This window comes from Sus scrofa, chromosome 14 (assembly GCF_054392235.1).
Source record: "Sus scrofa isolate SSC_HxYL_T2T_F1_AM1 chromosome 14, Sscrofa_HxYL_maternal_Yorkshire_Landrace_v2.0, whole genome shotgun sequence".
Taxonomy (NCBI): Eukaryota; Metazoa; Chordata; class Mammalia; order Artiodactyla; family Suidae; genus Sus; species Sus scrofa.
In genome coordinates, this window is record NC_139396.1 from 71,664,382 (window position 1) to 71,691,135 (window position 26,754).

Below are 26,754 nucleotides of genomic sequence, written 5' to 3' on the forward strand. Positions count from 1 at the left end.
GTAGACTATAGGCTGAATAGTCCGGTGACTCACCACTGTGGTCAGAGCAAAAGCAGCCATCAACAGTGTAAGTAGACAGGTGTGGCCATATTCCATGAAACTTCATTTACGAAAGCTGGAATGATTGGCTAATCTTTACTCATTATCACTATGTACAGTTGTTTATTGCTGGGCTAACCAGGGTACTGGCCTTTCTTGAAATTTTTGAGGTTTAATAATCTTTTTTCAGTTGCTCCTTTTTTTTTTTTTTTTTTTTTTTTTTTTTTTTTTTTTTTTTGGTCTTTTTAGGGCTACACCTGCAGCACATGGAGGGTCACAGGCTAGGGGTCTAATTGGAGCTGTAGCTGCTGGCCTATACCACAGCCACAGCAACACCAGATCTGAGCCGCATCTGCAACATACACCACAGCTCAAGGTAACCCTGGATCCTTAACCCACTGAGCAAGGCCAGGGATCGAACCCACAACCTCATGGTTCCTAGTCAGATTCATTTCCATTGTGCCGCAGTGGGAACTCCCCTTCAATTGCTCCTTTTGTTTTGAGGCTTTCTCCACCCTTTGACACTGAAATGCCTCCCACTAGTTTTCCACAGAATCAAATGCCATCTGTTCTTTTTCCCAGGGAGCATCTGTTCTGAAGCCTGCTGACCTGTACAGTTGGGACAGGGTGGGGGGTGGGGGTGGTCCTGCCTTTTTGTCCTGTGTCAGGAGTACTCTTTCCTGGCTCTTGTGTGATCTTTTCTTGGGCAACATACTGGTTTTGGTAGCATATTTCCTCCAATACCATCGTGACAAAAGAACATATGGGAAGCAGATTTTTTGAGACAATGTTGAAAATGCTTTTGAAGGATGTGGAGTGGTAGTTGGGCTGGGTATAGAATTGTAGGTTGAATATCACTTTCCTGCTGAGTCTGGGAGTTGCTCCATTGGCTTCTACCTTGCAGGGTGTCGAGAAGTCCTGTCTCCTGTGTGTGACCCGATTTCCTCCCTGGCAGCTTCAGGTGCTGTCTCTTTGTTTTGACACTGTCCATTCCTTGAGGGCATGATGGGTCAGTTCCACTCTGCAGACTCTTTCCCTTGAGAAGACGCAAACTGATTTTTAAAGCATCTCAATTTATTTTTAGTTTTCTTTCATCTGTTTGTTCCTTGATTGTTGCATTTTGTCCCTGGCCTATAATTTTTTTTTTCTCTTTTTCTTTTTGCTTTTTAGGGCTGCATTTTTGGTATATGGAAGTTCCCAGGCTAGGGTTGAATTGGAGCTGCAGCTGCCAGCCTACACCACAGGCACACTGGATCCAAGCTGCATCTGTTACCTATGCCACAGCTGCAGCAACACTGGATCCTTAACTTACAGAGTGAGGCCAGGGATCAAACCTTCATCCCCATGGTTACTAAGTCAGGTTCTTAACCTACTGAGTCACAATGGGAACTCCCTGCTCTGTAATTTTTTTTTCTTTTCTTTTTAGGGCTGCGTCTGTGGCATATGGAAATTCTTGGGTAGGGGTCGACTCAGAGCTGCAGCTGCCAGCCTATGCCACAGCCACAGCAACATCAGATCTGAGCTGCATCTGTGACCTACATTGCAGCTTGTGGCAATTCTGGCTCCTTAACCTACTGAGCAAGGCCAGGGATTGAACCTGCATCTTCATGGGCACTGTGTCAGGTCCTTAACCTGCTGAGTCACAATGGGAAGTGCACCCTGTTCTGTAATTTTAAAGGATTTCCTCAAATGTTGGGTGACCTTGACAGTTTGTTCATATTTAAAAATGAGACTAAAAAGCAGCTTGGAACCAGTCTGTCTGTAACCTAAGGTGTGTGGGTTTTGTGGCACTCACCTTGCCAGTGGGGTGGCAGGAAGGAAACACCGTATCCATGTGTGCTGAGCCGGCCATGGCACTTCTGACCAGCCAAGGCGAGGTCTTATACTTCTCAGTGCCAGAGCCCCAAGGGATCTGGAGGAGTGTGGGCGCTGAGGGGGTTCCTGGGTGATGTGTTCATCCCTGCCATAGGGATAGGCTGTCCACATGTCCATTCAACCCCTTCTGTGTGCCAGCCCTCCCGAGTTGGTCTCTTTTCCCAGTGCAGAAGGTAGAGACAGAAAGTGGGGAAGCCAGTCTGTGGGAAGGGAGTTATGGGGAGTGGGGGGATCTGCCAGGGAGTGTGTCCCTGAGAAGCTGGCACTGGGGTTGGGGCGAAGCCTGAAGGAAGTGAAGGAGGCAGGGGAAGAGCAGATGCAAAGGCCCTGTAGCTGGTGTGTTTGAGAAGCAGGAGGAGGCAGGTCCAGGCGACTGCCAGGAGGTTGGAATGATCCAGTCCAGGGCAATGGTGCCATCAGAAGAGGTCAGAAACTTGGAAATTTTGTCTTTCATTTTAGCCTCTTTCTCGCACACTTGTGTGTACGCAGTGTCCTGAGTGCCCTGCAGCTCATTCACCCTTCATGACCCCCCCCGCCGAGGTAGGTGCTGTCTCTACTTACAGGCACAGAAGTGGAGGGACAGATAGGGCAGTAATTGGCAGGATGCAGACACAGGCCAGAGCAGGGTAGGAGTCCACCTAGGTTTCGGGGGCAGTGCTGGGGCGTCCCCAGCCACATGGTGAACTTCCTGATAATGGTCTGGGGCCCTACTCTGGATGGGCTTCAGATGTCACCATGTGGATATGGCTCAACCCCAGGACCCTGGGTAAGATCAGTGAGGGAGAGGAATCTGAAGAACAGCCTGGGGCCAAGGAGACCAAAATCAAGAGCAAGGGTCACCTGGTTGAGTGTGGCCAGCAGGCGGCTCTGGAGAACCAAGAAAGGACTGCTTCCCTGTGGGGCTGTGACTCAAAAGGAAGCAATGCTGAGATCCTGGTTTCCCCCTCCTCCCCCAGAACAGGGAAGGGGCTTTAACCCTGAGATGGAGCCCTGCCCCCCACCTGGGTGAGGCCTGAAATCAGGGATCACTCTGCTTCTGCCCAAAGGGGCCAGGCTTCAGGCCATCCTGGAGGCCTCCTCGCAGGGTGGGCTGGAGAGTGGGTTTGCACTGTCAGACAGTGACCAGGGCCCGTCTTCCGAATGCACCACCTAAGACTCACCTTCTTGTCCAGGAGGCTGGGCAAGGGGGGCAGAGGGGTCCCTGACCAGATGCTGTGAACCAGGGTAGCTTTCAGCTTCCTGCTCTTCTTCATGCAGTTACACATATTCTATTTAATTTTTTAATTTTATTTTTTTGCTTTTTAGGGCTGTACTAGCAACACATGGAGGTTCCCAGGCTAGGGCTGAATTGGAGCTACAGCTGCTGGCCTATGCCACAGCCACAGCAACGAAGATCCGTGGAGGAGGACCTTGAATCTGAATCCCGGGAAGGGGCAGAACTGGGTCAGCAGGCGGCTGGGTAGGAAGACAGGCAGTTGCCTCTGGTAGTTGGGTGTGAGCAAAGGGCAGAGGCATCATGACTGGGGGGGTCGATTTCCATGGCCCTTGTCACCCACACTTGGCCCCCACCTCTGGGGTAGTAGCTCAGGACTCACTGGAGGTGTCATTAGCCTGGCTCGCCCCACAGAAGGTAGGTAGGTGGAGAGGGGTCAAGGCACAGAACAGTAACAGGGTGGGCCGGTGTCACTGCCCATTAAAGCTGAACATGGCCCAGCTTCTCGCCTGAACTCTGGTCGGGGCACTACGCTGCCACCACCTGGCTGAGCCTCCTGGATCAGGACACCTGTGTAGCTGGGGTGGCCAGGGAGACGCTGGGGGTGCAGTGCTGTCCCAGTTGACTGGCTGTGGCATTTCCAGTAGACTGGTTTCTAGGAGCCACAGGAAAATTAAAAGAGAAATAAGCAGACTGTAGCGTTTCCTCAAGCCCAGTATATTTCAAAATAGTTCACCATGTAATCGATATAAAAATGATCAATGAGGAGTTCCTGTCATGGCTCAGTGGTAAACAAACACGACTAGTATCCATGAGGATAATGGGCTCGATCCCTGGCCCCGCTCAGTGGGCCAAGAATCCAGCATGGCCATGAGCTGTGGTGTAAGTCACAGATGTGGCTCAGACCTGGCATTGCTATGGCTGTGGTGTAGGCTGGCAGCTACAGCTCTGATTCAACCCCTAGCCTGGGAACCTTCATGTGCGGCAGGTGCGGCCCTAAAAAGACAAAATACAAAAAAAAAAAAAAAAATGATCAAGGAGATGGTGCTTCTTAGTGCCACATCTTGGTCTGGACTCAAAACTTTCAGGTGCTTGGCACCAGTGTGAGGAAGGACGTTGGTGCTGATGCAGGTCAGTGCTCAAAGGCTCTGTTCTTCCAGACGCCCCTGCTTCCCGCCCAGCCAGACCTCCCCCAGCCCAGGCAGAGCAGTGGGAGCAGTGGCCAGACAGAATCTTGGGTAAGGTGGCCACCAGACCCACAGCAGGGGCCAAAGCTGCACTGCCACCACCAGTGGTACCCCATTTCTCTCCATCTCAACCTCCTCTGTGGGTCCTGCACTTGTGACCCCCCCCCGGGAGAGGGTCTTTCTGTGATGCTTGCTGAGTGAAGCATCCAACACAGCCGTCTGCTCTTAGGGCAAAGGCTTGGGAGGCCTTGGCCTAGGCTGTCCCAGCCCCCAGGTGCTCTGGCTACACTACCCCACCAAGTCTCCAGGTGACCAGCGCCCTTGCTGCTGCAGGACCCTGTGCCCACCCAGCCTAGCTGCCTCAGGAGACGGACTGTGACAGTTGCATACACACGCGATGGTGTGACATGGTCTCAGCTGGGCCGGCATGGTCAAGTACTGAGAATAGCAGGAACTTATTCCTCGGGGTTCCAGGGCCAGGAGTTTAAGATCATGCTGCAGCCATTCCCTGTGAAGATGCCAGGGCAGGTTCAGTCCAGGCCTCTCACAGCCTTGGCACTTCTTTGGTGAAGCTCTTGTCACATAGCATCTTCCTGCACTAAATCTGATCTCCCTTTTTATAGGGACACTGGGCATATGGGTGAGGGGCCACCACCCTATGTTACCTCATTCTCATGAATTATAGTTGAAATGGTACTGTTTCCAAATAGGGCCCCATTCTGAGGTACTGGGGATTAGAACCCGAACAGGTGAATTTGGGGGGAACACAATTCAACCTGTAGCACATATATATCATGGCTGCCAGTTAGAAAATATAATTTGTTTTTTTGGTCACACCCACAGCATGCAGAATTTCCTCGGCCAGGGATTGAACTCATGCCACAGCAGTGACAATGCCAGATCCTTAACCCATTGATCCACCAGGGAACTCCCCTCCCTGCTTTCTTATAGTGAGACAAACCCACCCCCCAGCTCCTGCCCACTTGACTTCCTCCTCTGAGTTTCACAGGCAGAATCCTACAAGGAAGCAAGACAACCATGGTGGGTTGTGACCAGTCCTGCTTTGTGCCTGGGGCTAGGAAAGGGTGGGCCTGCCATCCCAGAAGAACAGGACACTTGGAAAGGAGTACACTCAGGGGCTTGTACTGGCAAGAAGGAACAGGAGGGGTAGGCAGTCAACTGTATCCGCATACTCTTCAGACTTTCCTATTTCTTTTTCTTGCTTTACTGCAGGTCCTCCAACCTGCCTCCCAGAGCTCCCAAGATGCTGCATCCCGTTGCACCACAGCAGGAACTTCAAATGAGTTATTCTTTTCTCTTAAAATCTTGGAAGCGAAGGCTGCTAAGATTTCCTCTTTACTATGTTTACTGTACATTTTAACTACATAGCCTTCATCAGCTTTGCATCCCTTTCTACCTGGCTTTAGATTATCCACAGGCTGGAAGTTCCCTCATAGCACCGCGGGTTAATGATCCAGGGTTGCCACAGCTATGGTTCTGGTCACAGCTGCATCTCAACTCAGGTTTGATCCCCAGCAGGGAATTTCCACATGCCGAGGGGCCGAGAGTGTGGCCAAAAAAAGGAAAAAAGTATCCACAGACTGGACCTGAACCAGGAGTTCTGTGTCTACTGAAATGCACAGCTAAAACTGATTTCTCCTTCTTTTGTCTATGTTGTGAATGATATCGATTTTCTGATACTGAACAATCTCTGGAATAGTCTTCTTAGTTTCCATGTACCTTTTTAAATGTATCCCTTTGGATTTGGTTAGCTAATAATTTATTTAGGGTTTTTGCATCCAGCGTCATAATTAAAACTGGCCAAATAAAGGCAATAAAAGGATGACTTTATCTCGTTTTACCAATGAAATAACTTTTCTTGCCCATGGAACTTAGAGTCTTAGTTATTTTAGCATATATGCTAAAAAATATTCTCCCTTTTCGCATTAGACGACATATCTCTGTGCATGCCACATAATATTAAAGTACATCAATTTAATAATTACAATGGTTTCCTCTTTGTGATGACTGTAACTACCCACTTCAAATAACCATTTAATGCGTTGTGGTTTTATTTTTCTTCCTGGAACAGGTGCCCAGGAGTGGGATCATTGGGTCCAAAGATATGAGCATGTTTTCGGCTTCTGGTATCTTCTCCCCAGGAGGCTGCTGTTTGCTGCGCCACCGGCGGTCGGCGATTCGGAACCGGCAGCGTGGGGGGCATTGTGACGCGGACGCCTGGGAGGCGGGATGGGCAGAGCCGAGCCATGGCCGAGGCGCAGGAGCTGCTGCTGCAGCTGCAGAAGGACAACCGCGACGGGCGCCTGCGGAAGCAGGAGCTCGAGGAGCTGGTGCGCGGGCTCGAGGCCGAGAGCGAGAGCCTCACGGCGCGCCTGGAGGACCTGAGCGAGCGCGAGCGCAGGTACGCAGCTGCCCCTTTCACTCGCCCCGGGCTTCAGAGCCGCGCACAGGCTCCGCACCGGCGGCGTCCGGGCGCGAACCCCTCGAGGGGTCTCGGCCCCACCAGGCCAGCCCAACCTCGGACTCCGGGAACCTCAGTTTCCCCTCTGCAGCCTGCAGCGGCGGCGGAGCCAGGCGGTGCGTGCCCTGAGGGGAGAGGCGCGCGAGTCGGCGCGGGAGCGCGCGGAGCGGGCGCGCGAACTGCTGGAGGCCGCGGAGCAGCGCAAGCGGGACCTGGTGGGGTCGGGGCCCTGGCTAGGCGGGGCCAGGGAAGAGGGCGGGACCGTTAGTGGGGCGAGGGACGGTCTTGAGGGGGCGTGGCCTGTGGTGGGGGCGGGGACCTTGGAGAGGACCGGACCGCCCCCTCAACCCCGTCCAGGAGCAACAAAACCGGCAGCTGCAGGAGAAGTGGGAGGAGCTGTCAAGTCAGGTAAGTTCAAGAGACGGCCTCTGTCTTGTGCTTCCCTAGGAAGCCCCGCCCTACTTCCCGCCCCGTCCCCGCCTCCCAGGATAGTAGCGCCCCTAGAAGCCCCTCAGATCCCGGCCTCATAAGCCCCACCCCCAGCTCTTCTACTACGGCGGCGAACAACTGAGTCAGCAACGCGCAGAGCAGCAACTCGGGGCCCAATTGGTGGCGTTGCAGGTGCTTGGATGGGGCCTTGAGGGCCGGAGAGGTGGCTTGGGCGGGGTTTTGATGACCCAAAGGAGTGGCCTTGGGGCCGAGGGAGGACGGGGCCGCGGGGCGGGGTCCATCCCCGCGGATTCAGGGAATGCCGGGGTCCTCATGTTCCCTGGATCCTCGCGAAGAAACAGCTGGAGCTGGTGGAGGCCAAGCACGCCATGCAGACGGAGGCCCTGCGGCAGGTGCAGACAGAGCCGGGGTCCAGAGGGGAGGGTTTTCTTGGGGTGTGGGTGGGGCCTGGGCAGGTGCGGCAGGGTGGAGAGGGTTGAGTCTAATAAGGGCTAATCAGGGCTCCCCGCATGCCAGAGCGCACAGCGGATGGAGGAGGCCTGGGCCAGCTTTCAGGAGCAGAGTGGAGTCTTGCAGGTGCCTTTCCCCCTCCGCTGCGAGAGCCGCTCACCTCTGACCCCAAGGTGGCCTCCACCCCTCCTTCTGAGCTGCGGCAGTCTGCCCCCGCCCCACCGAGAGATCCTCTTTGGTGTGAGGCCTCTCTCCCACTCCCTGCAGGAGCTGCAAGGGAAGGTGATGGAGGCGGCGGCTGCGTTGGACGCCTCGAGGGTCGGACTGGAGCCGTAAGGGGGTTAGGACCGTCGGGTGTGGCAGGACGACTGTGAGGCCGGACAGAGGGCCCATCCCAATACTTGTCCCCGCAGGTGCGACTCACAGCTTCGCCGGGGGCAGGACTGCGCGGGCTCACTCATGGAGGAGGTGGCCAAAGCAGACTGTGTGAGCGCCGGCACCGGCAGGGGCGGGCTTGAGCCGAGACCCGCCCCGCGTGCCCACTCCCGCTAAGGACCACACCTCAAAAGGACCGCCCACGATCACGCCCACATAGGCGACCCGCCCCGTCGTGTCACGACCCCACGGAGCAAAACGCACTCACAGGCTCCGCCCTCTACGGGCCCCAACCTCTGAGAGATCCCTTCCCCTCCTCAGTACGGGATTGCTAGCCGCTCCCTTTCCCCGCAGGAGAAGCGGCTATTCCGCGGTGCTGGGGCGGGAGGCATCAGGTGAGATGGCAGAGGGTGTGGGGTTGGGGGCTGGGGTACGCCCCACACTCCGCCACCACGCGTCTGCCCGTGCGTCGTCGGTCCGCAGGCTGTGGGCGCTAGGCGCGCTGCAGACGCTGCTGCTGCTCCCGCTGGGCCTCCTGGCGCTGCCGCTGCTCTACCTGGCTCTGGTGAACCCCTTCGCCCTCCGGCGCGGGCTCGCGCGCCCGAGCTTGAACGCCGCCCTCCGCCGCCTGCGCTACACACTGGCCCCGCTGCTGGAGCTGCGCGCGCGCGGACTGCTGCCCGCCTAGCGCATCACGCCGGCCGAGGCCGCCTGCACCCCTGTCTCCCGCGTGGTTTCTGGGCGCCGGGGGTAGAGTCGGGGGCGGGGACAGGGAGACGCGGGGGTGATTAGAAACGCCGGAAAGGAGGGAAGAGGGGAAGGGGAGGGATGGCAGTGAGAGGGACCCGGAGACGCGCGGGCGAGAGTGTCGCGTCTCTTCGGGATCATCGGTGGACGGACCTTGGTCTCGAGAGGCTGCCGCGCTCTCGGTTCCCGCAGACCCGCTGCTCCTCGGGAGCGGAGGGAATCCGGAATCCTTACTAAACCTGCTCTCCCTGCTTTTTGACGGGGCCCTGCGGGGCTCTGTGTCCACGTCCGCGTGGTGGACACTCAGTCTCCGAGGCGCCCCTCCTCCGGTTGGGTCGTCCTCGTGGTCCGCGGCGCTCTCCCTGCGGTAACTAAGCAGTGTGGGGTGCGCGTTCACCGCTGCGGTCTTGGTAATTTATGTGAAAAGTTCTGCTTGATGGAGATGGACCTCGAGTTTCACTTCGTCTGATGCAAATACTGCTCTATTTTTATTATTAACTTTCTTTGGTAGTGAAATTGTTGTACCTCCTGTGCACACATACGTGGGTTTTTGCTCTGGCCTTTTTTTTTTTTTTTTTTTTTTTTCAGTGTCGCACCCGCGGCATATGGAGGTTCCCAGACTAGGGGTAAAATCAGAGCTGTAGTCGCTGGCCTACGCCACAGTCACGCCAGATCCAAGCCGCGTCTGCTCACGACAACACCGGATCCTTAACCCACTAGCAAGGCCAGGGATGAAGCCTGTGTCCTCATGGATGCTAGTCAGATTCATTTTCCGGAGCTACGACGCGAACTCTCTGCTCTGGCCTTTAAAAAATCATTTTCTTACTGATTTGAACGTGTTCCTTAGTCTTTGGGGGATTAAATTTGTTTATGGGAGTTTCTGTTGTGGCTTAGCTTGTTAAGAACCAGACATGGTGTCTGTCGGTGAGGGTGTGGGTTCAACCCCTGACCTCCCTCAGTGATTAGGGATGCCACGCTGCAACGTGGGATGTGGAATCTGGAATCTGCGTGGCTGTGGCTGTGGCTAAGGCCCGCAGCTGCAGCTCGGATTCGACTCAGCCTGGTTGAGTATAACTTCCATATAGTGCAGGTGTGGTGGTAAAAAGAAAAAAAAACCTTTCTTCTGGACCTATGCAGGTAACTTAAGGATTGTGCAATGTGTCCTAAAAAATTTAGTTCTTATCTGGAAGTCATAATATAGTCTCGTACTATACTTTGTCGATAAAACAGTTTATCAATTCATCCATAGGTGGGAATTTGGGTTGTTTCCACCCTGCCTTGAACATACGTATGCAAATATCTGAGTCCCTGCTTCTATGGCCAGAAGTGCAGTGGAGGGGTCAAATGCTACTTTTCTTTTTTGGCCAACCCCTGCCCGTATGGAATTTCCTGGTCAGCAATCAGACTCAAGCCACGGTTTTGACCAGTGCCACAGCTGCCACAACATGGGATCCTTTATTTAACCCACTGTGCTGAGCTGGGGATTAAACCTGCAGTCCTGACACTGCAAAGACACTGCTAATCCCATTGCACCACAGCAGAACTCCTCAAATGGTACTTCTGTTTAATTCTTTGAGGAACTGCTGTACCTTGTTCCATTATTTTCTGGTCTTATTATTTATTTATTGTGGTTGCACCTGTAGCATATGGAAGTTCCTGGGCTAGGGGTCAAATTAGAGCCGCATTTGCTACTTACGCAGCAGTTCGCAGCAGTGCTGGTTTCTTAACCCACTGAGGAGGCCAAGGATGAAACCTGCATCCTCACAGAGACAATTCACTGAGCCACAATGGGAACTCCTGTTTATTTATTTATCCTTTTGGGGCTGCATTCGTGGCATATGGAGGTTCCCAGGCTTGGAGTCGAATTGGAGCTATAGCTCCAATTCCACCTATACCGCAGCTCAGGGCAACACCGGATCCTTAACCCACTGAGTGAGGCCAGGGATTGAACCTGCAACTTCATGGTTACTAGTCAGATTTGTGTCCGCTGCACCACAATGGGAACTCCCATATTTATTTTAAGGCTGAACCCTTGGCCTATGGAAGTTCCTGGGTGAGGGATTGAATTGGAGTTGCAGCTTTGACCAGAGCCCCTGAAGTTGGATTATTATTATTATTTTTGACTTTTTGCCATTTCTTGGGCTGCTCCCGTGGCATATGGAGGTTCCCAGGCTAGGGGTCGAATCGGAGCTGTAGCCACCAGCCTATGCCACAGCTACAGCAATGCGGGATCCGAGCCGAGTCTGCAACCTACACCACAGCTCACGGCAACACCGGATCCTTAACCCACTGAGCAAGGCCAGGGATCAAACCCGCAACCTCATGGTTCCTAGTCAGATTCGTTAACCACTGAGCCACGATGGGAACTCCTGCAGTTGGATTCTTAATCCACTGTTCTACAGCAGGAACTCCTCTTTGGTTTTTTAAATAATAGCCATCCTAATGAGTGTGATTTTTTTTCTTTCGATTTTTAGGCATTGCATTCTCTACTTTTTATAATTTATAATTACAAAGTCCAGTACACAAAACATGATGTCTTAGCTTTTATCCCTGTGCCCTCCACCCTCTTGCCCCCACTTCTTTGGAAGAAACATTTGATTTTTTTGGGGGGACTCCCCTTTTTACCCTTAATAACTGAGCTGTGTACAACCCCCCTCCCCTTTTCTGGTGAGCACAGTGCAACCCTGGATTCTCTGCCCTCCTTACAGCTCCTCCCTCTGTGCAGTGTGGTAGGTGGACATGTCATTGGTGCCACAGCCACCATGGTCATGGAGGTGGCCCCATGCTACCTTAGCAAGGAGCCTTCTGCAAACGCCTGATTGTATTTTGCCAGAGAATCCTTGAGATTGATTCCTTAAAGGGGAATTATGACTCAAGGGTGCCCATGTGCATGACAACCCTGGTTACTTCCAGGCTTGTTCTGTTGTATTCTCACCCTCACCTGTGCACATTGTCAATCTGATGGGTGAGAAAGTGCACATCAGTGTGGTTTTAATTTGCGTTTCTCTTTTGATAAAGGTTGAGGAAATACGTATATAAATATATATATAGGCTGCACCTGTGGCATATGGATTTCCCAGCCTAGGGGTCAAATCTGAGCTCCATCTGTGACCTACACCACAGCTGTGGCAATGTCAAATCCTTAATCCACTGTGGTGCCGGGCCAGAGATCAAACTCCCAAGGCCACAGAGACAATGCCAGATCTTGAACCCACCGCATCACAGCAGGAACTATGAGAATATATATATGTAGTCTTTCTAGGGACGCACCTGTGGCATATGGAGGTTCCCAGGCTAGGGGTCCAATCAGAGCTATAGCTGCCAGCCTATGCCAGAGCCACAACAACGTCAGATCTGAGCCATGTCTGCGACCTACACCACAGCTCACGGCAACACTGGATCCTTAACCAACTGAGCGAGGCCAGGGATTGAACCCGCAACCTCATGGTTCCTGGTCTGATTTGTTTCTGCTGCAGCACGATGGGAACTCCAAGAATATATATTTTTTATTTTTACTTTTTTAGTTACTTCCAAGGCATGCAGAAGTTCCCAGGCCAGGGATTGAACCCGTCCACAAAAGTGCCAAGGCTGGATCGTTAACTCCCTGTGCCACCAGGGAACTCCTGAGAATATTTTTTATATTTAAGGACCAGGTGCATTTCTTTTTATGCAAACCATTCATGTCATTTGCTCATATTAAAAGTATAGGATCCGGAGTTCCTGTTGTGGCACAGCGGAAACAAATCTAAGAACTGTGAGTTTGTGGGTTCGATCCCTGGCCATGATCAGTGGGTTAAGGATCTGGCGTTGCCGTGAACCTGTGGTGTAGGTTGAAGACGCTTGGATCTGGCATTGCTGTGGCTCTGGTGTAGGCCAGCAGCTATAGCTCCGATTAGACCCCTAGCCTGGCAACCTCCATATGCCTCGGGCATGGCCCTAGAAAAGACGAAAAAGGCCAAAAAAAAAAGGATCCTAAGTTTTCCTTCTCCCTCAGTTTTTTCAAAGCTCTTTTTTAGGGGCACTTTAGCCTTGAGGTCTGTGGTGAATATTTCCTGTTTGTCGTTTGCTTTTTTCTGGTGCTCTAATTTCTGGGATTATGATCTGGCGTGGGACTACAAATCAATTTGGGAGAAGAGACAAGTGTTTAATGTTGAGTCTTACAGTCTGTGAACACAATATTTTATTTTTTTGCTTTTTAGATGCTTGGATGTCCCAATAGATAAATTGATAAAGGGGGCCACACTGAGGTACAGGGATAAACGAACAGAGGGAATAGTGTTTGTTATGCCATTTTTTTTTTTTTTTTTTGCTTTTTAGGGCCGCATCTGTGGCGTATGGAGGTTCCCAGGCTAGGGGTCAAATCGGAGCTATAGCTGCCAGCCTATATACCACAGCCACAGCAATGCCAGATCTGAGCCGTGTCTGTGACCCATGCCACAGCTCACAGCTCATGGCAACACTGGATCCTTAACCCACTGAGCGAAGCCAGGGATTGAACCCGCAACCTTATGGTTCCTAGTCAGATTCATTTCCACTGCACCACGACGGGAACTCTGACTTTTCTGTGTTGACCTGTGTCCCGGAGTTTGGCTATAGAATATATTCACAGATTATTTTGGATTTTTAGGTACCCAAACATTATTTCTGAGAGTCATTTCTCTTTCCCAGATTCTTAAACCATTTCATGTCTTGACCGGATAAGCGAGGCCCCCCAGTGCTGAGTGCTGAGCAGATGTGGTGACAGACAGTGTTGTCAGGACAGCTGCCAGCGTTTCACCTTGAAGCATGACAGGTTTTTGGCAGACACGCACATCAAGGAAGTAATGTTTCGGGTACACACTGTCCTGGGTGTACACCAAGCCTCCCTAAAAATCTTCCCATAACGCCTCAGGCTCTCGGGTTGGGCTTTCGTCTTCTGGGTCATTGAAAGAGGAGCTTGATTGTTCTGAAGATTTTCAATTTCATGGAGTTCTGGCAGTGGCACAGTGGGTTAAGAGTCCGACTGTGGCAGCTTAGGTTGCCTGTGAGGGTTGGGGGGAGGGGCAGGGTGCAAGTTCAATCCTGAGCCAGGCACACAGTGGGTTAAAGGATCTGAGCTGCAGCTCAGATTCAGTCAGTGGCCTGGGAACTTCCATATGCTTCAGGCATGGCCATAGATTAAAAAAAAAAAAAAAAATTTTTTAAAGTTTCATTTGTTTCTAGTCTCAAAAGAGACCTTACTTTTTTGTCAGCTTCTGGGTTGAGATCTTCGCCCCAGGATTGTAAATAGCATTGCTACCTTAGGATGCATAATTTGCCGTATTGCCAGTGACTTTTCATTTTAAAGCCAACGTGACAAGCCTCCTTTCTGAGTGTCCTGGTTTGAAATCAGTTCTCCTGTGCTTGAATGTGTTTCTACTGTTTATGACATGTTCATCCTGCATTTCCTGTGCTTTCCCTTCCTTGTGTTTGGTCTTCCGGAAGTTACACCCTGTATCCTGGGCTCCTTTGTGCTTGAATGGACTTGGCTCTATCAACCTCCCCAAGCAGACCATAAAGCACCTGACCCGCATCCCCACCCCATTGTGCGTTTTGTCTGGTATTTTGGTTCCTCTGTTCCCTACACGTCTAGGGTTCTTGAGAATGTCTCACTCATCCCATGCCTTACTCCCTGGGGTAAGCCTGGGGTGGGCATGGACAGTGAGCCGCTCTGGGTGGAGTCTGGTCCCTAAACGTTGGCTGGATGGGCAGCATGGGGACGGCATCAGGTCCCCTGTGCTCAGTTTCCTGCCAGTCGTTGTCACATGTGGGGAGAGGGATGTGGGGAGAGGGATGTTAAGCCTCCAGCTCAGTTGGTCTCTTCCCTGAAACTATCAGACTTCACTTCAGACGATGCGTTCATGGGGCGATAGGGAACCTCTCCCTCCACTCCCCGCCCCAGGTCTGTGAGGCTGTATTTAGAGAGCATCTCTTGTCACCAGCATAGAGCTGGTCTCGCTTCTTCTGCCTCTTTATTTTTGTCTTTTTGGGGCCACAGCTGTGGCACATGGAAGTTCCCAGGCTAGGGGTTGAACTGGAGCTACAGCTGCCAGCCTACACCACAGCCACAGCAACGCCTCCTCTGTGATCTACACCACAGCTTCCGGCAACACCTGATCCTTAACCCACTGAGCGAGGCCAGGGATCAAACCTGCGTCCTTGTGGATGCTAGTCAGGTTCATTAGCGCTGAGCCACGATGGGAACTCCTCTTCTGCCTCTTACTAAATTTGGCCATCAACATGTAACTTCTGCCACGGCATGCTTTCTTTCTTTTTTTTTTTTTTTTTTTGTCTTTTTGCTATTTCTTGGGCCGCTCCCGTGGCATATGGAGGTTCCCAGGCTAGGGGTCGAATCGGAGCTGTACTGCCAGCCTACGCCAGAGCCACAGCAACGCGGGATCCGAGCCGCGTCTGCGATCTACACCACAGCTCAAGGCAACGCCGGATCCTTAACCCACTGAGCAAGGCTAGGGATCGAACCCGCAACCTCGTGGTTCCTAGTCGGATTCGTTAACCACTGTGCCACGACAGGAACTCCACACGGCATGATTTCTTTGTTGTTATTTCTTCTTTCCTTCTTCCTTTCCTGCCTTCTTTTGGGTTGATTTAATTTTTTTTTTTTTTTGTCTTTTTTTTTGTTGTTGTTGCTATTTCTTGGGCCGCTCCCGCGGCATGTGGAGGTTCCCAGGCTAGGGGTTGAATCGGAGCTGTAGCCACCGGCCTATGCCAGAGCCACGTCTGCAACCTACACCACAGCTCACAGCAACACCGGATCGTTAACCCACTGAGCAAGGGCAGGGATTGAACCCGCAACCTCATGGTTCCTAGTCGAATTCGTTAACCACTGCGCCACGACGGGAACTCCTGATTTAATGTTTTAAGCTTCTTTTACCTCACATGCTGGCTGCTTCCATGTATTGATGCCACTTCCTGAGGCTGAGTGTGTGTCTCTTACCAATTCTGGAACCCCCTCGGGATAACCGGAGCACCTCATTCAACGTTTCTTTATACTTCACTTTTGGTAATTTCATTGTCCTGATTTTCATTGACTGGTCTTCTCTTTGATGAGACTCTTGTGTAACTTCCTTTTTAGAGTCTTGGGAGGATCCTGGTGAGTGGGTTTATTGCTGTGGGGTGGGTGCACAGGGATGCTGGGCAGCACTTGAAGATGAACGAGGGGGATGCTGAGCGATGCCTGCAGGGGGTGAGGAGGATGGGGGACGGCCAGGTGGCCCCGAGGGGAGCCTGAGCGGAGGCGACTGTGGAGCAGCAGCAAGCAGGGAAGAGGGGCATCCCAGGTCACCCCTTCCCCCACTTCACCACCCCGCCCTCCCCCAGCATGTCCAGGTCACCCTCAGCTGAACATGCATTGGGGATATGACACTAAATCAAATTCCAACACAATGAGGTTTTTGTTTTTATTTTGTTCGATTGGTTGAATCTTGTTTTTTTTTTTTATACACAAGAAAATACTTCATGTACCTCTGAGATAAGACAGGTAGGGAATGTGTCCAGTGCAAACAGCACTCACCCTGCAGAGACTGGCTGATTGTCGCTCTGGCTGCACAGGCCGTGGGGGGCGGCACCCCGGGGGCAGCAGATTGCCAGGCTCTGCAGGGGGCATGCTCCGCTCCATTTGTCCATCAGATGAATGCGGCTGCTGCACACAGCGGCCAAGTGGGCAGGTGCCCGCGGCTCCACGATTGTGGGCGCTCTGCCCCCTCAGTAGGGGATGTCATTCTGATAGTACTGGATCATGTCATAGGTCCGGCTCCTGGAAGGCAGGGAGCATGGGGACCATTAGGGGATGGGCCAATCTAGGGACCCTCACCCCGACTCCACTGGAGTCGCCCTGCTGCATCCAGGGGCCGTCCCCTCCTCCCTGGGACATATACTCCCTCACCAGTGGGCTCAGGCAATGCCTGCCCTGGGTCCTGGGCCCATCTGGGCATGTGGCCCAAGAGGGTCTGTGGGCTCCTCTGCTCGGCATCCCCCAGTTCACCCATGGGATCCTCAGGAGAGACCCTTCTCATGCTGCCCCCAGCGACTTTGTTTCTCTGCCCCCATGTCAGCAAGACCAGGTAGCGCTCCTGTGCCCTCACTGCCCCCCATGCTCTCGTTGGGTCACTGACCTTAGTGGGCCCCCTGGGTCAGTTCCTGGTCCCTTCCGCCCTGGGCCTCTGTACCTCCCATGGATGGCTCCCCTCCCCCGCTCAGTTCAGTCTGGAAAACTCAAGGCCACCTCACACTCAGCCCTGAGAGCCTGTCACTGAGGCCTCTTCCAGCAACTCCACTGCCCTCACCGGGTCTCTAAGAACTCACTTCCTGGCCTTCACCTGCCTCACTCGGCAAAGTTTATGGCAGCAGTGTCCTGTCACCTGGCCCAGGCATGGCCCCAGACAGGTGCCTGCCCACTGAGCAGGGGACATGGGAGTGAGGACAGGACAGGGTGCTTGCCTGTTGCTGAGGAAGCAGCTCTGAATGACCTTCATGATGAAATTCGCGGCCTCTCGCTCCGTCATGTTGGGGCTGAACCTGTGCCTGGTGGGGAAGGACCACATCAGGGCTGCCCCTGCCCCCCTGCCAGGCTTCCCTAGGCTGCCCTTCAGCAGGGATGTGGTCTGAACAATTGCCTACACTTAGTGTTTGTAAGAATTTGTTCAGCTAAAGGTCAGGCCCTGGGACTCTCCCCTCCTAGAGTCCATGTTATGAAGATCTGGAGGGCTTGGGCCCCTTCTCAGCACCTGAGGGGCTGATTGGCCCTGTGGCCGGGGAGGACTGGCTGGGGCTAAGCTGCTGTAGCCCCAGGCTTGGCCCAGACACAGGGCCGGTTCTGCATCCTTGGGAAACACAGGGACTCCAAGAGACATCCTCAGCTGTGGCTCCAGGAACCCTGGCAACAGCGCCTCACCCAGGCCTCTGCCTGCTCTGGGCTTCAAGGGGAGCACACAGCATGGGTGATGGTTACCATCGCCAGCGCTTGAGGGGCTCCCATCTCGGGGGAAAGCTGTCTTCAAGTGGCCTGTGTGTCTGCCCAGGACCTACTTTAAGAGCTTGATTGTCTGGCCGCGGAAGCAGGGCAGGCCCGTGTCCAGCATGAGAGTGACCAGAGAGACGACGGCATCCATGTAGGGCCTGGAGAGAGGCAAGGAGGGCAGTGGACAGAGGCCGGCCTGAGCAGGGCTTCCGCCCTGAGCTCCACATGGCAGTCCCCCCACAGGCTGCTCCGTCCGGCCTTGGGCCCCCAGCTAGGGCCCCCGCTGTGGCTGTGTGTGTGCTGTGGAGGTGACCCTCCCCTCCTGTGGGGAGCCAAGCGGGCATCATGTGGTCTGGGGGAGCAGGGACTTGTGCAGAAGGGCCAATGGATGCTCAGAGGGAGGCCAAGCCCAGGAGGTGCAGGATGTGGCCGGACGCTGATGCCTGGCACAGGTGGCAGAGACATGATGGGAAAGCAAGGCCTCCAGGTGCCCCTCCCTGCCCCCAACCTCTCCCATCCATTGGGCCTGGGATGATCTGAGGGGAGCTCACCGCACAGCCAGGTAGCCGCGGACACACATCTCCATGAACCACTTGAAGGGGGTGGCCTCCATTTTGCCCCCCATGATCATCACCATCTCATCCGTCAGCTTGATGTCTGGTTCCCAGCCGAGGTTGCCGCCTGGTGAGCTTTCAAACATGAAGCCGAAGTCTGCAAAATGCCAAGAAGCCATTGGTGACTGCCTAGCAGGTGGGCAGAATCCCGCCCCAGGCCCCAGGCTGGACGGCTGCCAACCGATGTGGATGATGTGGCCCTTCTTGTCCAGCATGATGTTGCCGTTGTGCCTGTCCTTGATCTGCAGCAGGAAGAGCAGGAGGCTGTAGGCGGCCATGCTGCGGATGAAGTTGTAACGTGCCTGTGTGGAGAGGTCCGTGCTCAGGGCGCTCCCAGGTGCACCCCAGTCAGCAAGCCAGACCCCGGTGCAGGAGTGACAGTGGATACATCTGGGCTCCGGGGCGGTGGCCCTTTCCTCCCCCACCAGTTAGCTTTCTCTAGGTTCCTTCTATCTCAAGTTACAGGTGCTCTGGTTTGACCCCAAACATATGAGGATGTGGAACACGGCGGAAGCAAAGTGCTGACCATCGCAGGGCAGTGCTGGAGACTGCTCTGCTGCCCACCTGTTGGAAGGCCAGGGTGGACTCGTCCCCGTACTGGCGCGTGAAGTAGTCATACATGCCGAAGTCGGTCTGGCGGCCCAGCTGGTCCCGGGAGGTGCAGTCAGGGATGCACTCAATCACTCCACACTAGGGAAGGGGGGCCAAGGCTGTGGGCAGACCGCCGGCTGGGGTGTGTGTGTGGGACAGCCCCACTCCTGCTCCAGGAACTTACCCCGGGTGCAGTGGCCACCACCCGGTATGGGAAAACGAAGAGGTCGAGGCCCACCAGCTGGAAGATGTTTTTGAAGAGGTCGATGATCTGCAGGGCCAGCATGTCCTGGGAACCAAGGAGACACAGGGTGGTAGTTGGCCAGCTCACTTGTGCCCATGGCCCTGCCCAGGATGGAGAGCCAAGGCCTTGAGAGGGCCTTGCCTCACTGCCCACAGGCAATGGGTTGAGCCAGGATGCACTGCCTGGCGGGGAGGTGAGTAAGGGGACCCACCCCCCCGGGCCCTTCCCTGTGAACAGCTAGGGGTGAACAGTTGGCAGGTGGGGGTGGGGTGCTGGGGAGGCTCGGGGCTGACGGGAAGCCCTGCTTTCCCCCAAGGTAACAGAACTGGTATTTCTGTACATGATGCGGCAGGGAGTCTGCCCAGAGCCTTGGAGGGAGGTGGGTCACCGGCCAGCCCCCCCGCCCCCGACTACCTGTCGGCAGTCGTCTCCCACTTTGAAGATGGCTGCCTGCCAGGAGATCTTCTGGCCATCGGCCTCCTGCGTGCTGCCCTCATCCTCGGAGTCGGAACGGCACCGCAGCCCTGCCCAGAAAGAGGCTGCTGTTAGCCCGGGGCAGTGAGAGTCCCAACAGACAGCTGGGGTCCCTTCCTAATTAGAGCTGAGACAGAGCCCTTCTCATGGAGTGAGGACCCAAGTGGGTCGGTCAGCAATGGGCACTGTGAAGGGTGGACAGTGGAGAGCCTGCATCACCCCTGCACTGCTGTCTCCCCAAGTTCATGCCCGTCCAAACCTGTAGAACGTGACCCTATTTGAAAGCAGGATCCTTGCATGTGTGGTCAAGTTAGGCCACACCAGATTCAGGTGGGCCCTGACCCACTGACCAGTGCCTTTATCAGAGGGGACCCTGGATGCAGGCAGAGGCTGGTGTGATGCAGCCACAAGCTGAGGAGCCAAGTGCCGTCCTGGGAAGAGGCACGAAGGACCCTTCCCCAGCACTTCTACACAGAGCTCAGCCCTGTGACACCCACTCAATACTCTGGCCCAGAACCAGGGGAGAAGCAACTCCTGCTGCGGAGCCAGCATCTGTGGTCACGTACATGGCAGCCCACAGCCGAGCAAACCAGCCCCAGCCCCACCCCCACCCCCAGAAGCGCCCCCGGGGCTTGCCAGCTGGCAGGGGGTGACCCAGTAGCTCTCACTGCACATGTGCCTGCTGTCCCTGAACGAGAGGGCAAACGTAGGCTGTCACCATTCAGGGAACCCCAAACTATGGCAGATGTGCCACACTGACCTTCTTTCTCAAGTTCGCTAACTCCGCATCGCTTCACCTTGAACTTAGCCAGATATGGGGCTTTTGCAGCACTGCAAGACAATAGAGTACGTGGCATGGGTGCCCTGGCAACAGCAGCCCGTGGGAGGGCACCGCGGGCCTCACCTCTGCATGGGTGTCCCGGACTTGTAGTCAATGTCCAGCACGATGGCTTCGGGGTTGCTGGGCAGGTAGCAGCCTGTGAGGGATGGAGGGGACGTCAGGGGCCTGGGTGTGACGAGGTGAGAATGCACCATCAGTCTTTAACACAAGCCTCCTCTGCCCACAGGGTGGCACTGGGGGCCTCTGAAGCCTCCTGGTGCTGAGGCCAATGAGAGCGGTCCTCCCTGACCACGACCTTTCCCAGGGCCCATCCTGCTGTCTGACAAGGGAGCCACTTTCCAAGAGGAAGTGCAGGGTGAGGATGAAAGGAAGCCGCTCCTGGCAGTGCTGGGGGTGGGAGCACTAGAGGAGGGGTCCTGACCGGAAGGGCTGGGCCCCGAGGACTATACAGTCCCTGGCCTCCCTCCCTTCCCTAGATGCCAGCCCTGGCTGGCTCCCCAGTGCCCTTGCACGCGTCCAGCAGCATGGTCTCCTGAGAGGCTGAGCTGGCTGGAGCTTGGAGGTGGGGCGGGGGTTTGGGGCAGTTAAGGAGGGGTTCACCAAGGGCCTGTGCTGTGCCAACGCTGAAGCAGGCTGGAGGCATGTGTGCATGGCCAGGGTTTTGAAGAACAAGCACATGTCAGCAGCTAAAAGCGGGGCTGGGCAGTGATGCCTGGGAAGGTTCAGCTCTGACCACCTGGCAAGAGCCACAGGCACCACATCCAACAGGTCCCAGCACATCTGTGACGCCCCCCTGCCCCCATTGTCTGTCTGGCCTTTGTCACTTCTGTTACACTGGACCTCAATAACCTTCTAAAACAAAACCTACTGAGGACAGTGTCTTGGCCTTCAGAAAGCAGCAGGAGCCAGGCCGGGTGACCACTGGCCAGGGCAGGTTCCAGAGAGGGGCACCAGGCACCCAGGGTCCTCCCCCAGTTCCCCTAGCCTGAAGCCCCACTCACCAGGCTGCACCTTCACTTCAGATAGAGCCGACAGACAAGCTTTCTTTCTCTCGTCGCCTTTAGGGTAGGGCCTGGGAAGAGAGTCAGGGATACTGGCCTCCGGGGCTTCAGAGTACAGCCAGGCTCTCCAGTCCTACAAACCCTGCCCAGCACTCTCAGCAAGTCTAGGGGCCCTGGGACCTAGGTGGGGCTTTTCCAGCCTCATTGCCCCCCACCTGAGGGGTATGCGCATGCAGTCAGGTGCACACTGTGGGGGCCACCACTGCTCCCTGGGGTCCAGGCTTGCAGCATGACCTTGAGCCTCTCTCATGACAGAGGCTATGGAGTCCAGCCTAAGGGTCCCCGCTGGCTTAGTGCCAGCCATAAGAGGACTGGGCCCTGAGGACAGGGAAGGGGATGAGGTCCTGAAGCAACAGGCGTTGGGCCAGAGTCAACTCCCGGGCGCAGTCCTGTACAAACATGCCACCAAGACATCCACGTGAGTGGGGACCCAAGAGGAGAATCAGAGAAAGGATCTTGGGGCTGCAGAGGAGCCTGGTTTCCCCTACACCACAGGGATCCTCAGAACCTGGGGAACAGTGGCCTCAGGCTGGGACAAGCCCAGAGTGAAAGACAGACATGTTTTTTGTGCATCTGCCGTGCCCTCGGGAGCAGACAGCCAGCCTGGGCCCCACATTTTAAAGCTCTGGGGTGAACCCAAAGCTGTGGGGACCAGAGGAGATGCACTTACTTGATGATGGCTGACACATTGGTGATCTTGTTGAAGAAGTCAAATTCGCGTTGGTAGAAGTCCTTGGCTGGGCCAGACAGGGAGCCCGTGATCTCTTCCACCAGCTGCTCCAGGAGGTCGCCAATGTCAGCTGCGTGGAACCCAGGGTAAGCCCGTGGGTGGGGACCCAGAGTGGCTGCAGATGCTCAGGAGATAGGGGGGCTTGGGACCCTCGGCAGACTCCACCCAAAAGAGGGCTGCCATCCTCAGTGTGCTGACGCTGCAAGGCTACGGTGCGTGGGGAACCTGGGCGTCAGTGTCAAGGGTGCTCATAGCTCTGCTCTCATGGCAGGAACAAAGCCAGTGTCACTTAGGAATGTCCCTGGTGCAGCCATCTTCACTGTTGAGTGATGAGGTGGGGGAGCCAGGGCTGCACCTGCAGCACGAAGGACCTTGGGGAATGCCCCCTCTTCTAGGGAGCGTTGTTTTTATTTTATTTTTTGGCTTTTTAGGGCCGCACCCACAGCATATGGAGGTTCCCAGGCTAGGGATCAAATCAGATCCGAGCTGCGTCTGAGCAGTGCAGCTCACGGCAACGCCAGGTCCTTAACCTACTGAGCGAGGCCAGGGATCAAACCCACATCCTCACGGATATAGGTCCGGTTTGTTACAGCTGAGCCACGACAGCAACTCCAGGAGTGTCGTTTTTAGTTGAAGGAAAGACTGAGACAAGGTATAGTCACTCAGACTTAGGTTTATGGCAGATATTTTCTTGAAAATAAAATGAAAACAAAATGAACCTGCCATTTAAGGAAAACAACTACAAAACTTTATTAAACTTGACAAAAAAGCTTGAAGGTTTCCCAATGCTTGACATGTTTCTGTCCCGTGAGACAGCTAGGGCCCAGCACATGTGATCATGTTTAAGTACCATGTTAGGAAATGTGTCAGCACGGGGACGGGCAGCACCCCTGGTCCTACATGCCAGGTGTGGCCACATTGGGTGTTTTGGTCCTGCGTGGGGTGCGAGCAGTGTGGGCCAGGGACTGGATGAACAGAGCATGAGGCTCACCGACTCGGTTCAGATCCCACACTGTGCTCAAGCACTGAGAAACCACCCCGGCCAGGTGTGGCACAGTTTTAGTGGAGTGATTCCGGCCTCCTGAACTACCAGAACACACCCTGCTTTCTGACCACACGTCTGTGCAGATGCTCAAGAGTCTGTAAGACTGTGCAGCCATGCTGTGCTCAGGCTCACCTTTAAAAAATTACTTCCGTTTACGTGTAATGGGTTTATATCTTTTTATGTCTTGGTTTTCACTTCTAACATTGGTAAGCACAAACGGTTAAAGCCCACATGAAACAAGGCTCTATGAGGGCTTCTGTAGTTTTCAAGGGTGTGAGGGTCCTGGGGGGATGACCTGGTTTGAGAATCACTGTCCTGGTGGTTGGGGTGCTGCTGGCTGGGGCCACAGGGGCACAAGGAGCAGAGCAGGGCACCTGGAGGGCCAGCCGAAAAGGCCTGAAGGAGGCCCCGGCCACACTGTGTGTGGGAGGTGGGGGTGGGGGAGCTCTGGGCTGGGAGGAGTAAGGGGCGGAGGCACACTCACGGTCCTTCTGGTGCCCCTCTTCGTCCAGGTAGATGTTGGTCTTCATGTTCCAAATGAACTGGTGCGCCAGCAGCTGGGACTTGGATGCTGCCCACAGAATATACTCCCGCACGTAGCCCATCTGCAGGAGAGCGAGGTCACGGTCAGCCCAGGCCTGGCCACACTCCACCAGAGACTCCTCTGACTCCCGCGCTCAGCAGAGTGTATCTGGCTGTGAGCGGCTCTCTTGGGCAGGTGGCAAGGTTGGCCAGAGTCCAGCATGCTGGCCGGCCGGTGGGGTCCTGGTCAACACAGGCACACGTCAGTTTTGGTCTCCTCTGTTCTCTGCCCTGGATTCTAAGACCTATGGCTCTAACCCACATCTGCTATTGTCAAGCATGGGGAGTCATGGTCAGGGCGGGGCATGTGTGCACATGAGCAAACGCTCATCTATGAGCTGGTTTAGAAGACACTGCAGTGATGACAATGCGGAGTGACAGGTGGGTTCCAGAAAGTCCTGCTAACTTTGAGGGTGGATGCACCATGGCCTCAGCCTAAGACCCTCTCCTCCGTCACTCACAGTTCAGTTTGAATTCCCATGTCCTAGGTTACAAAGGCGCTGGCCTTTCTGTAAGATACCTGGAATGGGGGGGAGCCCCTCCCTCCCTACAGTAGTTTGTGGCCTCCACATCTGTAAAGTATTCTTTGGACAGATTCCTTAACTTGGGTGGGTGGGCTTTCCAAACATGTCAAACTTCAAAGGACCAAATTCTAACCCAGCAAATGGAGCTAAAGATGAACCATGAGGAGTTCCCATCACGGCTCAGCAGTTAACAAACCTGACTAGTATTCATGAGTTCATGGGTTCAATTCCAGGCCTTGCTCAGTGGGTTAAGGATCCAGCATTGCTATGAGCTGTGGTGTAGGCTATAGACATGGCTCAGATCCTGAGCTGCTATGGCTGTGGCGTAGGAGGGCAGCTACAGCTCCAACTGGACCTCTAGCCTGGAAACCTCCATATGCTGAGGGTGCGGCCCTAAAAAGACCAAAAAAAAAAAAAAAAAAAAAAAAAACCCCAAAAAACCCCCCATGAACCATGAATATTCAACCTCCAGTGCAGAGCCTCTGGGCTAGGCCAGGACATGAAGTGGTCTGGGATCCTGTGGGGCCAATGCAGGGGCAGGAGGGGCAGACACTGCAGCGCTCACCACAGGTGGGGGTCAGATGACAAGGGGATGAAGCTCAGGCAGTGAGGGCTCCCAGCTGTGGTCACCCCGTTGGGTGTTTTCTGTCCAGGTGCTGAGCTAGACCCTTTATGTGCATGTTCACTATTATGGCTGAACTGCCCCCACCATCCATTCAAAGTCTTCCCCAGTGCCTCAGACTGTGCCTGTATCTGGAGACAGGCCTTTAAAGAGGTGATTAAGTTAAATGGGATCAGTAGGGTTGAAAGATTAGGACACAGATACAGAGGGACAATGTGAGCGCACATGAGGAGCCAGCCCTGTAGCACCTGGGTCTTGGACCCCAGCCTCCAGACTGAGGAAGTGGGTCTCTGCGGTGAAGCCCTGGGTCTTTAGCTCTAGTCCTGGGAGGCTCAGCTCACCCCTACACATGCTGTCTCTTCTAAGCACCCCCACCCCAGGAGACAGAAGAGCTGCTGAGACCCCCCTACTTCCAGCAGGTAGGCACCCCAGGCCAGGCTGCCCACCCTGAGGAAGCAGCTGGTACTGCTTCCAGAGCCTGCTTACCCTGCACAGGATGGGCCTTGGGCACTGGACAGCCATGTGGGGTGTGAGGGCTCAAGCCACAGTTGCAGCTCAGGCGCCTTCCCCTGGGATCCCCCCGTACTGCCCACTGGCCCTCAGTGCTAGACAGCCGTGCGCACTCAGCCTTACCTTGTCATACCTGAGGGCCTGCACAATCTGGGGGATGTAGAACAGGATGGCATCCTGTGGAGTGCAAGCGGCCATGACTAGGAGCAGTGACCACCATGCGGATGGGGGTCCCACGGCCCCACCCCACCCAGAACGACCCCACTGTCACTCCACCCATGGGACATGTCTTCATCCTCATTGGAAACCTACTCTTCTCTCCACTTCCCCAGCGCAGCCAGGCACCCCCGAGGCCAATCTGGCCGATGGGCTCACCGGTGGGAAGGACCGCAGGACCTTGACCCCATATTGTGCTGTCAGAGGGTGTGGTGGGTACATGCTGGAGAAGTAGGACAGGCCTGTGGGTGGGTCGGCAGGCGCCCAGCACAGCACGTGGCTGAGCTCGGGGGCATCAGCGTCAATGGTGTGCCAGGTGACCAGGAACTGGGGGAAGCAGGGAGATGTTGGTCAGGTGTCCAGGCCCCACCCGTGTCACAGGGACAGCCCTGAGAGGCGTGATTATGAAGCACTTATAACAACTTCTGACATATCACGCACAATAGCATGTGCACTGGGCTGAGATACACTCCACGTTCTCCTACTGTTAATAGAGTGAGTGCTTCATCTGCAGAGCTCAAAGCACAGGAAACCAGCAAATGGCCATCAGCAGGTCTGGTCACGTCTCTGGTCTCCAGGCAGCCCTGGAGGTGGTCCCATTTCTATGCACTTATTAGGACCAGGCTCTGGTGCACCTCTGGCCACGCTACCTTGATGGCTTCGGGGATGTCACTGACAGCTCCAGGATCCAAGCGAACCAGACGGGTCACCTCATTTCCAATGGCCTCTGTGTTCTTGAACCTGTGGGTACAGAGGGTGTGGTGGCAGACACGAAGCCAGGGGGCCTTGACTGAGGGATGCAGATCAACACCTAGGGATGTTGGGGCATCTGGCTGCTGACAAAGTGTTGGTGGTGATAAGATGCTAGCACTGCCTCAAGCAGCACT

At 54.7% G+C, this 26,754-nt stretch overlaps 2 protein-coding genes across 15 annotated transcripts in view; one reads left to right on the plus strand and one right to left on the minus strand.

The window, feature by feature from the left end:
- The first annotated feature begins 6,484 nt into the window (after nt 1–6,484).
- Nucleotides 6,485–9,692, plus strand: TMEM191C (transmembrane protein 191C). 5 transcript variants are annotated; one of them, XM_005670922.4, is made up of 10 exons: nt 6,485–6,736; nt 6,888–7,011; nt 7,154–7,204; nt 7,340–7,417; nt 7,582–7,638; nt 7,763–7,822; nt 7,964–8,028; nt 8,110–8,182; nt 8,426–8,466; nt 8,555–9,692. In XM_005670922.4, exons 1-10 carry the CDS (start codon nt 6,582–6,584, stop codon nt 8,757–8,759), a joined length of 909 nt encoding a protein of 302 aa, XP_005670979.1. In that variant the 5' UTR covers nt 6,485–6,581; the 3' UTR covers nt 8,760–9,692. The 5 variants fall into 5 exon arrangements, with proteins under 5 accessions (XP_005670979.1, XP_084850190.1, XP_084850191.1 ...); XM_084994064.1 differs by having other exon boundaries at nt 7,763–8,028; nt 8,555–8,787; XM_084994065.1 differs by lacking the exons at nt 7,582–7,638; nt 7,763–7,822.
- A 6,548-nt stretch (nt 9,693–16,240) lies between these two features.
- Nucleotides 16,241–26,754, minus strand: part of PI4KA (phosphatidylinositol 4-kinase alpha) — a 102,249-nt gene continuing 91,735 nt past the window's right edge. For 7 of the 10 annotated variants that reach the window (XM_084993990.1, XM_084993988.1, XM_013983179.3 and 4 more), the window contains 16 exons: nt 26,518–26,608; nt 26,027–26,194; nt 25,775–25,828; nt 23,898–24,018; nt 22,309–22,438; nt 21,579–21,649; nt 20,641–20,713; nt 20,497–20,567; nt 19,677–19,786; nt 19,203–19,307; nt 18,992–19,117; nt 18,609–18,729; nt 18,365–18,524; nt 17,882–17,971; nt 17,294–17,377; nt 16,241–16,610 (listed from right to left, as the gene is read on the minus strand). In XM_084993990.1, coding sequence (XP_084850116.1) covers nt 16,559–16,610; nt 17,294–17,377; nt 17,882–17,971; nt 18,365–18,524; nt 18,609–18,729; nt 18,992–19,117; nt 19,203–19,307; nt 19,677–19,786; nt 20,497–20,567; nt 20,641–20,713; nt 21,579–21,649; nt 22,309–22,438; nt 23,898–24,018; nt 25,775–25,828; nt 26,027–26,194; nt 26,518–26,608 — 1,627 coding nt within the window. In that variant the 3' untranslated portion in view covers nt 16,241–16,558. The remainder of the gene's footprint in view (nt 16,611–17,293; nt 17,378–17,881; nt 17,972–18,364; nt 18,525–18,608; nt 18,730–18,991; nt 19,118–19,202; nt 19,308–19,676; nt 19,787–20,496; nt 20,568–20,640; nt 20,714–21,578; nt 21,650–22,308; nt 22,439–23,897; nt 24,019–25,774; nt 25,829–26,026; nt 26,195–26,517; nt 26,609–26,754) is intronic. The other 3 variants (XM_084993991.1, XM_013983181.3, XM_084993993.1) reach the window with 1 other exon arrangement.